At 26.9% G+C, this 17,869-nt stretch overlaps 1 protein-coding gene across 1 annotated transcript; it reads right to left on the bottom strand.

Moving 5' to 3' along the window:
- Positions 1-3,203: 3,203 nt before the first annotated feature.
- LOC128957787 (achaete-scute homolog 1a-like) lies at positions 3,204-10,907 on the bottom strand. The gene is made up of 4 exons (XM_054303601.1): positions 10,857-10,907; positions 7,864-8,270; positions 7,427-7,728; positions 3,204-3,250 (listed from the first exon to the last, which is right to left on the bottom strand). The coding sequence occupies exons 1-3, from the start codon at positions 10,905-10,907 to the stop codon at positions 7,434-7,436; spliced, it is 753 nt and encodes a 250-aa protein (XP_054159576.1). The 3' UTR covers positions 3,204-3,250; positions 7,427-7,433.
- Between the last annotated feature and the right edge of the window lie 6,962 nt (positions 10,908-17,869).

The raw sequence follows: 17,869 nt of genomic DNA, 5'->3' as shown, positions 1-17,869 counted from the left end.
TCAACGGCTCTATTGTTATTATACACCTATTGTTTGAGTGGCACAACACTGGTAGCTCCCAATATACCAACAACAAAAAATTGCATATATATATATACTGTATCTGTTTATTGGAAAGACCCGCAAAAATATTTTTATGTTTCAAATTATAAGGTTTTGGTATTATCTTATAATTTATAGCAATAGGACTCTTGGAGTTTACAATTGAAAAAAACATGTTTGCGCTGTTGTTTGTGTTCACTACTTGTAATTCAGTCATAAATACAATTTATTTATTTATAAATATACATATTTTTGTGTCCATTATAGTAGGTGCTGTTAGTTTATATATATTACTTATATATATATATATATATATATATATATATTTGTGATACATATATATGTAAAAAAACTCCCGAAAGCTATTCATATGAAAAAATATGTATAATTGTATTCATATCTTCATTTTTCAATTGAATAAAAAAAATGATTTTAGTTTTTTAAAAATTACTGAAAATACCTATACTTAAAAATTATTGAATCAATTGGTTATTCAAATTCTAATTCACAGTTTCATAAATATATTCTGGGTTTTACTTTTTAAAAATATATATATATATATATATAAATAAGGATCACTTGCGTTGGTATTTTTAGGCGTCACTATTCAATGTCTGGGACAGGGAGTTAAGGAAATGTAGTGTTAGTGGAAAGTTAGTGATACTGTATATTCAGTTGTCATTACAAATAATCGCTAAACAATTTATTCATTTTTTAAAATTTTTATTTTATTAAATTTTTTTTGATCATTTGAGCGTTTAATACAAACATAACATTTAATTAATTTCTTAATTTTTTAAAAAATATACAATAAAAATATGTAATAATTATATTTATATAATAAAGTTTTAAAATGTTTATATAATTTATAAAAATTTGCAAATTTAATGCTATAAAATAATTTATATAAAATATAGCCAATAATATATATTTATAAAAAATATTTTTTATTTGCTTAATTGACTATTGGATTAAACAATGATATAAATAATAATAATAATATTTATTTTTAAAAAAACTTCATTGAGTTTGTGTGGCACATGAATTCCAGTTTATATTATATTTATCATATTTAATGGATTCATATATTTATTTTATATATTTAAAATAACATTTACGGTAATAGTTATATAATTGGGAACATTTAGGCGACTTTTCATTAACTTTTTTTAAATATATATATACATATATATAACTACATCAAAAACATATATAACATTAAAAATGTTTTTCAAAATTGAAAACACAATTTCAGACACATTTTAGTGTGTCTGAAAAAAATCTGAGCAAAATGTTTTTTTATACAATAATAATATATGTAATAATAATTACTGGTTTGCATTCATAACATTTAAAAAAATATTATTATTTATAAATATAATAAAGATATATAGTTATAATTTTATTTATACTATATAATGATAATAAAATATATATAAATATATATATAATAGATTTAAGTAGATGTATATATATAATAATAAACGTCTTAATTTTTATGTACAATATAATAATTAAAAAATATTTTTTATATATATATATATATATAAAAATTGTAATGAAAAACTAATTTACAATTGAACTAACATTAAGAAGAGAGAGAGAGAGAGAGGAAAAAAGTTTTTTGCATTTCCGATGAAAGGCATTGTAAAAAGCTTTAGTTTTTATTTTATTTAAATAACTTTATAACAATATTATCATAAAGTGGGCAACAATTGTAATATATTTTAATGGTGTATATACTGTATAATTATTATTATACAGTAAGTTAATAATATAATATAAAATATATAAAACTTAATGCACAACTATAATATAATATAATATATATATATGTATTTAATATACAGTACAGTATATACTTTATATTAAATATTATATACATATACTATAGATATAATGAAGTCATAGAAGAATAGGTCTCTCCGGTGGTAGTGTTTGACTCTTGAGTAACAAAACATTATATGGTATTCAAGTGCTATGATTAGTAGGTTTTACTTTATTAGACAGACTATTAGATATATATATATAAATAGTATATATATTTTTGTCGAGGATTTCCTCTTCCGTAAAGAAAAGTTTGCTTCTATTATAATACTATATATATATATATCTAAATATATTTGAATGTATTTTTGATGTATGGTTTGAACGGATAGACGGCACAGTAAGGTAGTGTACTGTAGTGTAGCTAATAGTGTGGTAATAGGTATTGGTGTTGCAATAATTGGTGGCTCTCTATATGTCTCTCTCTTAGTCGGGATCAGGAATTGCGCTCTCACTGTCTCTCTCACGCCGTACTGCCCCCCGAGGCCAGGGAGGGAAGTGCTGGCACATACATGCTCACCATCCATAGACATATACGCACAAACTTAGACATGCAATGGTCATGGTATGGTATGGTATGTCTGTATCTATGTATGTATGCTATGCTATGTATGTCTATATATGTTTTTATGAGTTATTGTTTTGTTTAATAACAACTAAACATTTCAACAGAGCTTTTAATAAACAATATTTCAAACAACACTCTCACAAATCAAACCTTTATTTCTTTTAGTCAAATATTAATGCTTTTCCTTTTACACGATAAGCTAAACCCCTCTATTAATAAATTACACCAAAAAAATTGGTTATTTATTTGAGCCATTCATGTATGTAGTGGTTATTAGTAGCCCCTGTGTCTGGATTATAGCTCACAGTTTTTTATATATATTATTTTTGTCTTTAATTAACGCAAACATTTATATCATATTATTAACTACTAATTCATAGACTTTCATCACTCCTTTTTTGAAAAAAAAATAATTTTTTGTTACTCTAATGTTTTGCTAAACAGTTATGTTTTTTTAAAAAAAAGAAGATATACTGTATATAAATATGTAAAAAGTTAAGTATAAAAAGTTTTGTAATAACATTACTATATAACATGTAACTAATTGTATATATTTATATATATATATAATTTTTATACATATATTTTTGTGTTTAAAAAATATATATTTACAACAAACACACAATACTTATGTATTTTTTCATAAATTTTCGGCCAATTTTTCCGTTATTAAAGATAATTAATGCCACAAAAAGGTCTGCATTTATTGTTGTAGTTGTGAAGGTTAAGCCAAATCGGTTGTCTTCACCCGTTATATTGTCTTTACACAAGTGGATGGCCATTAAAATTGATATTTATTTTAGATTTATTGTCCTGAAAAACATATAAAAATCATAATTAATAACAAATACTTTTAAACTTTATTATTAGTATTATCGTAAAAATAGTTATTTATTCATTTTAAGCCGTTATAATAATGGATGCATTTATTCTATACATTAGTAGTCTATACTTATGTGCATTTGATTTACTAATAAAAAACATACAGAAAAAAACAAATAATAGACTTATTTTTAAATACAAAGTATTTATACATTTAGTATATAATATCAGTAAGTACTGTATATATAGAAAATTGTTTGAGTGAATGAATGAATGAGAAAAATTGAGAGAAAAAAATAGAGGAAAGGATTCCTCCCTTTCCTCCAATGAGGACAACATGTTTTATGGTGAATGAAATACGAGATCTGGAAGAAGTGGTACTAAAAATCGACGAAAAAATTTTAAAAGATAAAAAGTAAACTACTTTTTTTTCACTCTACTAACTAAATAGATGACATTTGATCGGTAAATATACGAGAGTGACCTGAGCTTATACTGTCAACATTTAACATATTATGTGTGTGTGTGTGTGTTTGTGTGTGTGTGTGTGTGTGTGTGTGTGTGTGTGTGTGTGTATGTATGTGCTGTTAAAACCCCAAAAACCTCGCCTAAAAACCTCGAGAGAGAGAGAGAGAGAGAGAGAGATCCCAAACCCGTGAAATAGTTATTCCCTTTTTATTTCTGTCTCTATGTCTCTCCTATTCCTCGACTCTTTTTAGTATATTATGGATATTAACGATTTGATTCATAGATATTATGTAAAAACCAAATTTGTGTGAATTTTATTTTATTTTTAACGAAAACAACCAAACAATTGATTTAGATTTTTATAAATATAAGCGAAAAAAAACATTAATTATTTGAATGTTTTCTGTTGAAAAAATTTAAAGTTTTTTTTCAGGAAATGTTGAACTTTTTTTTATATAAAAATAAAATAGTAAATGATTTTTGTGTGTATATTATTTGGCAAAATATTATAAGTTGTAAATTGAATACAACAACGACTCTCGTATTTATTATTATTATTGAATAGTTTTGAGTCCATAAGTTATATAGAAGTTATGGCATTATTTTTTGGTGCATATAATAAGCCCTATTGCTGTCTCATATTGAAGGCCAGGTAGTAGTGCTCCTTTTTGGGCGTCTCTTGTGTCTCCCTGTTCTCTCTCTCTCTCTCTCTCTCTCTCTCTCTCTCTCTATTTTTTCCAACATTTGATGCCAATGTAATCGACTGGTAAAGAAGGAATGGGTGGGAAATCGGACTTAAATAAGACGAAAAAAGGAAATCTTTAGGCTCTGACTCTTTATTCAATGAGAAAATGCACTTCCATTGCGAACCATACCATCCATTGTAAGTCACTCTTATGGATAAACAAGTGCCTCAGTCTCACTCAGGTCTTTCTCTCTCTCTCTCTCTCTCTCTCTCTCTCTCTCTCTCAAAAAGTATTCAAATAGATTATATATATATATATATATTTGCAGGTAGAATACTAGGTAGTGGTGGTGCACCTTAGCTCCCATCACAGTGTAATTGTCCCCAACACACACACACACATACACACAGTCCAACATTGTAAGTGCACACCTAAGCAACCCATTCATGTTTTTCTCCATTCTCTCTCTCTCTCTCTCTCTCTCTCTCTCTCTCTCTCTCTCTCCATAAGCCATGTATTTTTGTTGCACTGCTCTCTGGGAATGTCTAAGAATCCAATATCGCATATATTTTTCTATATACAGGTAACTACAGGTAAATGTTGTTATATATGTTGTTTGCTTTGAAATCGCATACTTTTTTTTCTCTCTCTCTTTGATATTCACAAAGTTTTTCAGTTTATTTCACTGATTTATTTTCTGGTCTTAGTGTAAGTGTATAATAGTATAGTTCACAACATTTTTATGAAAACAAACAAATACCATAAATTATTTTTATAAATAGCCTTCAAAATGCTACTAATTTTAAAAATATTATTATTATTATTATAAAATTTAAACATAGCTAATATAAACTCAATTATATAATTTTTCAAATTACAATAATGTTTTAATTAATCAATTTAGTTTATACTAAAGATATTTCCACACTATTTATCACTTTAATAAAATTTTAAATTAAGTTTTACAAACAAAAATGGTTTTACTAAATAAGTTAATTAAATAATATATTTATAGCAAAATGTATTCATAGATACAAAAGCAAGTAATATATATAATATATATATATTGTAAAAACATCCGTAAAGTGATGTCTCAAAATTTTTTTTTTGTATTTTTGTTTAAGTCTTAGAGATGTTGTGTATGGTTTCAAAATAGCTAAGAAAAATAGTTTTTCAACAAAAAAATGTCCATAACTTTGAAAATTCTCTTATAATGACACAAAAGGACACACAAAAATAGTATTGTACTCTTGAATCGCATATCGGGGTACTGTATATTACATTGAGAGCACAGGGCTAGGGGCTCATACATGGCACATACACATACAGTACATATGAAAAGGACATTGAAGATATATATACTGTATATAGTATTGAGAGAATAGAGGAGAGAGAGAGAAGTGCCCCCCAATAGTCCAGAGCCCCCTCTCATCTCATTTCTGTGTTTTTTCAAAAGAGTTTTTATACATATATATAGTAATAGTGAAGCTTTACTAATACTACTACTGGTGTCTCCGAAAAAAACATTACAATCAGATATCATATATACTGTATGATTGTATGGCTTGAGCTGTACGCTCGCGTGCGATGGCATTGCATTACAATAATAATAATAAAATGTATGTATGTTTGGTATTCAACAACCAGTGATTTCTATCAGTCCGGAGACTTCAAGAGAGAGAGATAAAAAAATATATATCACATATAATATAATATCATATATAAGGGAATCACTCAATCTCTCACATAACTTTCCTAATCTATTGGTATGTTCACTACTACTACTACTACTACTGGTGTGTATAAGGGATCGTCTATATCACGGCTCATGTTATGAATACCTTCTTAATATACCATATATATATATATATATATATATCTATGTGTTTGGGTATGTATACTATTGTCTGAATTTGTTTAGTAATTGTTAGGACAAACCTAACACACGGAGAGAGAGAGAGAGAGAKAGAGAGAGAGAGAGAGAGAGAGAGAGAGAGAGAGAGAGAGAGAGAGAGAGAGAAATGAAAGAAATTTAGAAAAAGAAGTAGAAGAAGAAAATCAGATCTAATTCACTGTCAAATGAGGATCACAATCACACTATAGGTATTGTCGTCCAAAATAAAAGTGTAAGCAATAAATAATATGAATAATGAAAAAATAATACACAAAAGTTTTTCATTATATATGTTTTTTACTTATTTTATAGCATATTATACGATGATTAAGAATCTTATACTATATTATATATACAGTAATGTATTGTCAGTCATTCAGTCAGTCAAGAGTAAAAACTTTAATTGTTTGTATGCTTTATATTTCTCATTCAAAAAAGTATTTCAACTAAAAAAATAGTATAATTTCATTACATTATTGAGTGACTGTTCTCCGGAAAACACTTTTTCCGGCTCTCAAATCGCAGCTCTGATGGTAACAGAAGTGATACCATATAATAAACGCAAAGATTAACAACAGATATACAGTATATACAGCCTCTAAAAGATATTTAACTTTTAAGAAGTTTATTATCTAACCATTAGTTTCCCCCTCCCTTCCCAATGTCTGTCACAGTGTTATATATATGTATGTATGTGTAATACAGAGCTTATCATATCAATATCATATCTGTGCCGATCGTCGTCTTCAAGACAAGTCCTCCTCTGACTCTCTCTCTCTCTCTCTCTCTCTGACAGAAAGCACTTGTAATCTCTCTCTTTAAGAAGCGAAGGTCAGTCTGTTTCCGCTCATTTAGTTTTTCGCGAGTTTCACAACAAAATTTTAAAGTTTGTCCTCAATTTTTTTTTGGCACTCATTTAACTCAACACTCAATTTTTGAAATAATAGTAATAGTAATAATAATAATAATATTAATTTCATTCACAAAAAAATAAACGATTTCATTCATGCAATCCCTATATTAAATGCTATACTAATCTATTGGTAATTATAATAATTATCGTACAAAACTAAATAATAATAATATCGTATAAAATAAAAAACAAATTTTGTTGTTTACCTCATTATTATGCGAACCAATTTGTAAAGTCAAAGAGTTCCTCTTCTTCAGGCGAGACCTGTCTTTCCATACTGTCTAACGAGTCGTACGGCGACGAGGCATCGGATCCCATACTCGGCGACGGAGACGACGTTGTCATTATGGGAGAGGACGGCGAGTGTGGCGTTTGTCGCATACCTATCGTCGAGCCGATAGTTGAACCGCACGTATAGCTCATGGATGTCGGCGACATTGACGACAGGCCTGCGGGACTGGGATTCCAGTTTTCATCACTACTACTGCATTGCATTTGCGAGAATTGACTATAAGATATGTGTTTTTTATAAATCAGAAGAAAATAAATTTGATCATTAGTTTCAATCATTTATAAATATCATTACTTTAATATATTTTCCAAACAAACAAAAAAAACAAAATAATTATTATATAAAACTTACGCTTCCGATGGCAAGAAGTCGTCATTTTCGCCCAACAATTCACGCAATTCTCTGATATAGTCGACAGCCGACCTCAATGTCTCTACTTTACTCATCTTCTTGTTTTTGGCACCGTTTGGTACGTGTTGTCTGAGTGTTGCGAAACCCATGTTAACCATTTTCACCCGATTCCGCTCTCTTTCATTTCTTCGGGCAACTGTTGCCGGCTGTGCCTGCGGTATGGCGTATCCGAGACCAGCAAAATTTATGCGCCGTTTGCATCGTAACAGTTCTGGCGATGTTGTGTTTGCCATTGTCATCGATGCGGTGGACATTGTCGATGTCATTGTCGACAGCGACATATGTCCAGAGCTCATCATCATAGCTGCCGCGGCTGCGGCTGTGGCCGCTGATGAGGACGGACTCGACTTTTTAGCTAAAAGTGGTTGCATTTTTATAGTTGGCTGCGTAATGGTGTGAGCAGTGGTGATGGGCACCAAATTGTGGTGATGGACGGGTGATGTGGACGACTCCAATTTGATTGATGTAAATGACATGATTTTTTTAATTCGGATGATTTGTGATTATAACTTTTTGATTGTAAACTATTACTTATATTTAAATAAGTAATAAAATATTGATTATTTTAAAAGCACTTTCAAATTTAAATAAAATATTTAGTTTTTAAAAAAAATCAAACACAAGACAACTGTCCAAATAATAATAATAATAATAATAATAAAAAGTTTGAATATATTTAAAGTTAGGACGTGTTGTTCGCGTGCGAGGATATACTGAAGTATATGTGAAGCCAATTGTCAACAACAGGTTGTGTTCAATAGATATATGGATAGAGAAACTCAATATATGTTTCTATTTGTATTATGAAAAGCATCAAAATGTAAGACTGCTTTACATATACAGTATATAAGCTTTTGCTGGGCTCAGGGATGAGAATTCACAGTCTCTTTTCAAATGTACTGTTGTGAACACGACGGCTACGTACTACTGACTGAGTACCTGATCGCTGACTTTCCAATGTTTAATACCTGTTTTTTTTGGTCGGACCGAGAGTTGCGAGATATACCAACAGACACATAGAGTAGTAGAGAGTCGGCACCGATAGCTCCTCCTATACTCCATAGGCTGAGCGACTCTTTTGTCAATTATTCGTTCGCGTGCTCTCAAAAAGGCTGGTTTACAGCCAGTTATGCGGGGCTCACGTCGTTATGTGCCTATTCTCTGTCCCGTTTCTCTACGGGGGTTCCCTCTATATGTTTGCAAAATTTTTTTTTTTGAAACACAAAATGAGAGAAAGAGAGAGACTGTTTTTGCTAAAAAGATAGCTTTACTTCAATCTCTCTCTCTCTCTCTCTCTCTCTCTCTCTCTCTCTCTCTCTCTCTCTCTCTCTCCTAATGTTTTCAATGACTTGTAAAGAGAAGTACTTGTATTTGAATCCAAGCATTCGTTTTATAGCATTTATTTCAATGCATTTATTGCATTATATTGAGTAGACATGCAATACATTTTTAAAAGATTTTTTTCTATTAAATGAAATACAAAAATAAAATTATAGATCATATGACATAAGTATAACACATATACACAGAGAGATTGTCACTCATAACTACATTTTGGAAATTTATCACAATTTAGTCACAAAAAACAGCAATTATAGCTTTTTTTTAAAAAGAGAGCCATACAAATATATATTTATTTATTTGAATGGTATATACAATGTTAAAGTGAATATAAAAGTTTAAATATATATATATTTATTTATATAAATAAATAAATCTTTATTCAGGTGAGAATAATATGAATTTATGTTTAGATATAATTAAATCATATATACTGTAGACTTTGTAAAAAAAAAGTTTTTTTTATGAATACAACAACAATAACAAAATAAAACAGTTTGTTTGATGTCATTGTAGTAAAATTATCCAATTATTAAATGAAAAATTGTTGTATTTTTAATACTGTATTTAAATAATACAATTTATTATATATATATAACAATAAAACAAATGCAGAACAGAGATTAGAGAATTATTATAATATTATTATTATTTATCTCTCATTTTATTTGGTCATAATTTATGATTGTTTTTAGTTGACATTATCTGGTTATCAAAAATTATATTTTTTTATGTCTACTTTATATTATAATAATATAACAAATGTTTGTTTTACTAAATGTCGTAAAACTGCTAATTAATCCCAATTTTTTTAAATGTTATTTTGTTATAAGTCTTGTCTCCAAAGAAAATAATAGATTAGAAAACTTCAAAGAGTTTTTTGTTTTACTTAACGCTTATTAAAACAAATAATATTAACTAAAAATAACAGAAAATATTAATAAAACGATAAGCAATGAATACAATTAGAAAAATAATAGAAATAATAAAATGTTTAAAACACAACAAAAATCAATGTTTTCACACAACATAACTGAAAGGTAAACTCAAACACAATAGGTGTTTAAAAAGCAGTCAATTGTTTTTATTTAACAACTCATTACATAAACCTGTATGCAATGTATTTGTTGTATTGGTTTTTTCAAAAATTATTAGACAAATAGAGTTAACACATAACTCGGCCGTTGAATATATATATATATATAGCTTTGCCACAGATTATGCTATGTGTCGGCACTGGTAGTCAAAGAGAAAGAGACAATAAAGACCTAACAGTTACAAAATCATATGAAAACAAATGACCACTAAATGTATGGTCAATATTTGTTCGCATATTTGCGGGGGGTTTTAGTATGGAGTTGACCAACAATTTTATTTGATTTTTATTTTTTCGGTGCAAATAAACTGTCCCAATACAGTATAAAGTTAACATAACTTTAGACACTAGTCTAGTATGTGTGTGTTTGGGGGATATAGATGAAGGGGGGACAGTACACACCTCCCACTTTCTGTGTCTAATTTTTTAATCACTTACCCGCCACCACCACCACCATCAATACAGTATATGTAAATAGCACTTACGTTACGGGTACCGGCACACCATTGTTATTGTTTGATATATAGATAGATATATACCGGTACATGTATATGTGCTACAATGTATGTAAAAAATTGTATTGAATCTATGGATCCGAAAAATGTATATTTGAATAATTTTTTTTATAAATGTGTATTAAGCTTTTTTTTAAAAATAAGTGAATACATTAAATTAAATTACAATAAATTGAATTTACTTTTGCTTTTAATACGAAAACTTTTGCCCTATTATGTATTAAGAGCACCCACCACCAACATAAGCATACGGCACACATATATATACACACACTTGATTGCAATTCATGCGCCAAATACGCCCTCAAAAAAGTTTTTTATCAGTAATAGTGAATAGTTTTTGTTAGTCTGAATATAATATATATAAACCTTATATTATATGTAAAATAAAAATGGGGGTAAAATCTATATACAACAAGTACTCTCTCTCTCTCTCTCTCTCTCTCTCTCTCTCTCTCTCTCTCTCTCTCTCTCTCTCTCTCTCTGTCTTACTAATAGTACTGAACATGATTTGATGTGTCGCACCTGGCACTGTAGCACCAGGTTCTCGCTCTATCTCAATGCTAGTCAATGAAATATCTGGGCTCAGGTCTAAATTGGCTCAGTCTTGTCGGGCACGCGTTCTACACGAGTCTTATTGGAGCTCACGTGTAGTTTTTTGAATCATTTTTATTGCCTTATAGTATCTTCTCTCTCTCTCTCTCTCTCTCTCTCTCTCTCTCTCTCTCTCTCTCTCTCTCTCTCTCTCTCTCTCTCTCTCTTTATCACTAAAACTATTACTAAACTAAAAGTGAATGCAATCCCATTTGAATCACACCTGCGCTTATGTATATACCCGATGCCTATGGCCAATGTGTGCCTATGGCTGTACACCAGAGCGAGAAGAGAGAGAGAGAGAGAGAGAGAGAGAGAGAGAGAGAGACTTCAATAACTTGAATAAATATCATCTTCAGAGTTACCATTCCTTAACACACACAAACATATACATACATACACACACATACACACACACACACACACACACACACACACACACACACACACACACACACACACACACACACACACACACATACATACACACACACATCTTATCAATTGCCATCTTGTTATTTACTATAATAAAAATTTATTTATATATTTTCATAAGTTATTATACAATTTTTATTTTTTTTAAATACAATATAAATTCAGTGAAATTTGCATATTTTTAATTTATAGTATTTAAATATTAAATTTATTTTTATGACTTATAGAGAAAATATTGTACACACAAAAAAGGTAGTAAATTGAATGAACCAAATAAAATAAAAAGTTTAAACTTATTTACTGATAAATATTGTATATTAAATTCAATTTGCACTTTGGTTGTGCACAAGTTTAAACGCTAATGTTATAATAAAAATTTTTCATATAAACAGTATAAATATCAATATATAGTTCACACACACACACACACACACACACACACACACACACACACACACACACACACACACACACACACACACACACASACATTATGTATTCAAGTAATGCCTTTATTTAAATAGGGATTTGTATTGCATATGCAGAGCAAACCGTTGTGCAAATTATTATTATTTATATGTGTTATCAAAAAATGTCTAACAAATCTTTTCTTTATTGTGTTAAATACAGTATTTTATTATTAGTTTCGGAACATAAAGAAAAAAAATATATATGTATTTATATATTATATTATATCATATCAGTATCTGTTTTGTCTTTGATTTAGGTTTTTCGTTAAGCATTTTATTACAGATTTATATATATATTGTTATTATATATAAAATTTTGTAATCACTAGTGTGTTGACAGCACTCTATCCACGCGTCTTTCAATTTTTATAATATATTATTCTATGTATATATTGTATGTATAAATAAATTATATATATCTTTATCCGTATTTATGTATGTATTGCCTCATATCATATCAATTGAATTTTTATTTACAAAGCTGTGAACTCCAAAAATCTTTGATCAAAATACTGCAAACTATAAGATAAGAGTCGTTTAATATTACATAAAATGTCAATTTTGTATATATTTATAGTTTACAAGTGATCCATATTTTAGGATCATTGCCAACGTGTTTATTATAATATTACAGTAGAAACACACAATAGTCAATGTGTTTATTTACTATGACTTATATATACTATAATTTAATGAAACTAATACAGTATTTATAGTTATGAAATTGAAATTTTATTTTATTATATATCTTTGCAATAATTTATTGTCTCAATATATATATAATATTGTCGACTATTAGTTAATCTTTTCCAATAATATATATTACAGTATATACTGTTATATTTTATTATAGCCATCATAAAATAGTTACTAATTTTATTGCCTGATATTCAATGGATGAAAACATTTATTAAATAAGTAGTTTATCGTCTAATACACGTTTTATCACATAATACTGAAATCAATGCTTTTTATGATTTAATAATTTAATATAATTTTTGTTATAAACTATTTAATTAAGGTCTTAAACACCAGTCATAATTCAAAGATTATTGAGGGAAATGTTTTTATTAAGTTTAATAAAATTGAATATATTATAATTTATAATAATAATAAACAATTAATATATTAAAGTACAGTATTTTTTAATGCCTTATACAATACTATTTACTAAATCATAATAAATCATTAATTAATTTATAAATAATTTAGTCGAATATAATTTAATAAGTTTAAATACATAATAAGTTTACTTTGTATTGAAAATTATTTATAGACTATTTTTATATTAGATTAATATTTAGGTGATAGTTTTATTTTGTAATAATATGAATAATACAGCAAATAAAGGTACTATTTTTAGTCACAAATTGATAATTTACTATAATATATGATAAAACAAATTATGATAACATTAAAGTTATTATTATTATTAAGTAATGACATTTATCGATAAATATTAATTAATCAATATAGTTATAAATTACTACAAATTGATTTATACATTTTTTTTAATTCTAAGTGTAATACTAATAATTGATTAGAAAAATTAGTGAATTAATATTTTTTGTGATAAATGAAAACATGTTTTGAAAGGTATTTTGAGAGTGGTTTTCCCCCTTTTTTATAGATATTTTGCTACCATTTCATTGAATGCAGTATTTGTATCGGCAAAGTGTTTGGTGCCTTTGACAACAAACGGGTGATCCGTCTCTTAAGTGTCACTCAAAAAAGTGTCAAAACTTTTTTTCAATGAATGAATACCTCTATATATATATATATATATATACATAAAGGAGTAGCGATAGGAGTGATAAAAACATTTTGCTTATTATTCACACGATTCCTGTTTTTATTTACTATGTTAATACTATTATTGTTATTATTGTGATTAAAAGCAAATAATAAAATGTTTGCACACTCATTGTGGCATTTTATTATTATTTGAAAATATATTTTTTTATTATTATTATTCATTGTGTTATTGAAAAATTTTGATTTTTATTCAAATTGAATTAAATATTTACATTTTTTTAATGATTGATTTTTTTATATATATATTAGAATAAACAAATATAATGGTCAAACAATTATTTATTAATAAAAGTTTATATAAATTATGCTTGTTCATTCAAAATTAAAATTATATTTTTATAACAAATTTGAATTTTTTAAGATAAATTAATTTTTTTTTGAATTGAAAACCATTTTGTTATATATCTGAATAAATTATTATTTTTATTGAATTTTAAATAATTTTAAATTATATCCAAATAACTTAATCCAAATTCATTTACATTACAAATATATAGTATATATACAGTATTTTTCTTGAATAAAACATAAAATTAATGAACAAAATGTGTTGTTAAACCATCATCTGAATCAATATGTTTGACAAAAGTGACCAATAGTTTTACTATTGTGTTTGGATTTAAATTTCCTCAAAAAATATATATTGGAAAAAATACTGGAAAAACTTGAGAAAAACACATTTTCTATAACAAAATATAAAGCATTTTTTCCTAACAAATAAGTAAAGGCCGGAAAGCTATTGTCATTTAGAGAGAGAGAGAGAGAGCTTAAAGCCTGTAGTAGTGGTAGTAGTCATAGTAGTAGTAGTAGTAGTAGTAGTCATTCAATGCGCTTATATATATTATAAGATGAGATCAACGTCTTTGACAATACAAACTTTGAAATATAATTTTTATGATATATTTGACTTCAGTTCAGAAAAACTCTAGTTTTTAATGAATAATGATTTGTATGTTATTTATATGTATAATATTTTTGCTGTCCATTGCTTTTTTGCGGGCCTTTATAACTCCTAAACTACAACTACTCACTCATTCACTCACTTACTCACTCAACACATGCCATATAAAAAAAGCATTCATAAAATAAACTACTTATCAAAAAAATCATAATAATAATAATAAAAATACATAAATCTTAAAAATATTGGACTCTCATAATTGTCGCTAACATTATACTACTGGTTATATTTTTGGTATATACATTGTATAGTATATTATACTACAGTATATTACAAGCAATGATTTTTAATGGTTACAAATAATGGTCAGACTTATGTTTATTGAATGCATTTGAATATATTTAAGAAAAAATAAATATATTTAAAAAAATAAAATCAACTTTTCTATGTTATCTTAATGAATATCAATAGAATTATATTATTATTATTATTATATTTTTTGATAAAGGCCAATTATTATGATTATTAGATCCAAAATTTGGGTCATATATTTATATTATATTATTTTGATGATAAAACCTATCGTATAAACCATTTTTAGTGTAAAATAAATTTTATATTCATTTTTATTTATCATTACATTAGCATAGAATTTACATAGTGATACAAATGATAATAATAGATATTTATTTTGTGTGGTGCATTTGTTGATATGTATATATACAGTATATACTGTATATTTTTTCAATTGATTTTATGAAATGCAAGACTATATTTGTTGTATAAATATGTATTGATATTATTATTTTTTGTTGTATTGATGTATACAATATCAATATACTGTATATATCAATATATATATATATATATATTGTACTGTCTATCTATAGACTATCTACACTGTATATACTGTATACTACTGATAGAGAGAGAGAGAGAGAGAGAGAGAGAGAGAGAGAGAGAGAGAGAGAGAGAGAGAGAGAGAGAGAGAGAGAGAGAGAGAGAGAGAGAGAGAGAGAGATAGGTAGGTATAGTAAAGTCATTTCATTATATCATTGATTGTGATTTTTTCTGCTACGAGAGAGAGAGASACATCTCTCTCTCTCTCTCTCTCTCTCTCTCTCTCTCTCTCTCTCTCTCTCTCACTCACTCTCTTTCTGTCAGTCAGTCACTCCAAACGCCCCTCAAGTGAAGGGCCAGACGGCTGTGGGGAAGCCCTTCTCATATATGGTTATCACTTATTCTTGAGATGGCGGAAGTCGGGATAAAGTGCCACAAAATAGACCAAACACTCTATACATTCAATACAAACTCTTTTGTCATTATTCGAGGTCATTCTCTCGCCAAATATACACCATTTATATATATATATATATGTATGTATAATATATGTGTGTATATATATATGTGACTGACTACTAGAGTATTGCCATATAATGCTATCAAAAAAAAGTAAGGCACATACATATACTTTATATATATACAGTATTGTATAATATATAACTTATAACTTTATATAAAATTGTATAAAAAGTAGGTCTCTATGACCCATATATTACCGGTGCTCTACAACTTCAATGTGTAATAAAAAAATATAAATATAATAAAAAATAGTAATAATATATAGTATATATCAAGAATATAATTTTTTTATGAATAAGTTTTTTCTCGGCTACCAAATACTACAGCTTATTATTATATTATATTATAGTATTTTTTTGTATATATCCATTGCCAATGGGATTAAAAAAAATTGTGATTATATTCCCATATTTTTTTATGAATGACTGAGAAATCTCTGAATGCATTGCCAGACATACCCAGTATATGAGGTGTTGAACTTATTGTAACAAAAAATATATATAATTTTCAAATTATTAACAAATTCTTACAATTCATAACACATTTGAATTAAATATATATATAAATATATTTAGAAATTATAAACTGTTGAAAACATGTATATATCGTGACTTAAAATTTAAATATAATATATATATATAGTATTTATTAGATAATATAAATCAATTTTATTTCATATAATTAAAATAAAATTTTTATATAAACTATAATTAATTAATTTGACTGCACCTGTCATCAATGACACGTGAATTTATATGTATCGATAATTGCTAATAATATACTCAACAACAAAAAATATACAGTAAATTACTGATCTGCAGCACTAATGTAGTATAAAATGTTAAGAATATAGATATTTAAATTAATAGGAAAAACATTTGTCACTTAATTAGTTGTTTAACAGACAACTCAATTAAGTGCAGTCTTATAATACTTTATAATATTTAATTATAATTATTTTTGTAAATTAATTGCTTAGCAAACTTATTATGTAATAGCATAAATATTTTAGTAATTAATGCATTTCAAAAAAATTATAATCTTAATATTATTGCTGATTTATAACAACAAAAAACATTTAAAATATCTAAAAATTTACTTATATTTTAAACTCTCTTTATTTCCAAAAAACAAAATTATTTTTTTAAAATTAATGACTACTATTGATAATAGAGATATCATTCAAACAAATGACATAAAATAAGTTACATTTTTTATTAATTATATTAATTTATTCCAATAAATACATATTTAGCGTACAAACAAAACTTATAGTTATAGTGAACTAATAATATAAATTAGTAAATTATTTAGGGCTTAAAGTATTGTATGGTATTTGTATATATATATTGTATTACTTGTATTAATGATAAGACCACTCACTGAGATTTTTTTTGGGGACCTCAGAGTCCAGACC

The sequence above is a fragment of the Oppia nitens genome, unplaced genomic scaffold (genome assembly GCF_028296485.1).
Source record: "Oppia nitens isolate AA-2021 unplaced genomic scaffold, nextdenovo-longstitch-racon4-pilon3 scaffold3_pilon_pilon_pilon, whole genome shotgun sequence".
Classification (NCBI taxonomy): domain Eukaryota; kingdom Metazoa; phylum Arthropoda; class Arachnida; order Sarcoptiformes; family Oppiidae; genus Oppia; species Oppia nitens.
This window is presented reverse-complemented; position numbering and strand designations above follow the sequence as displayed.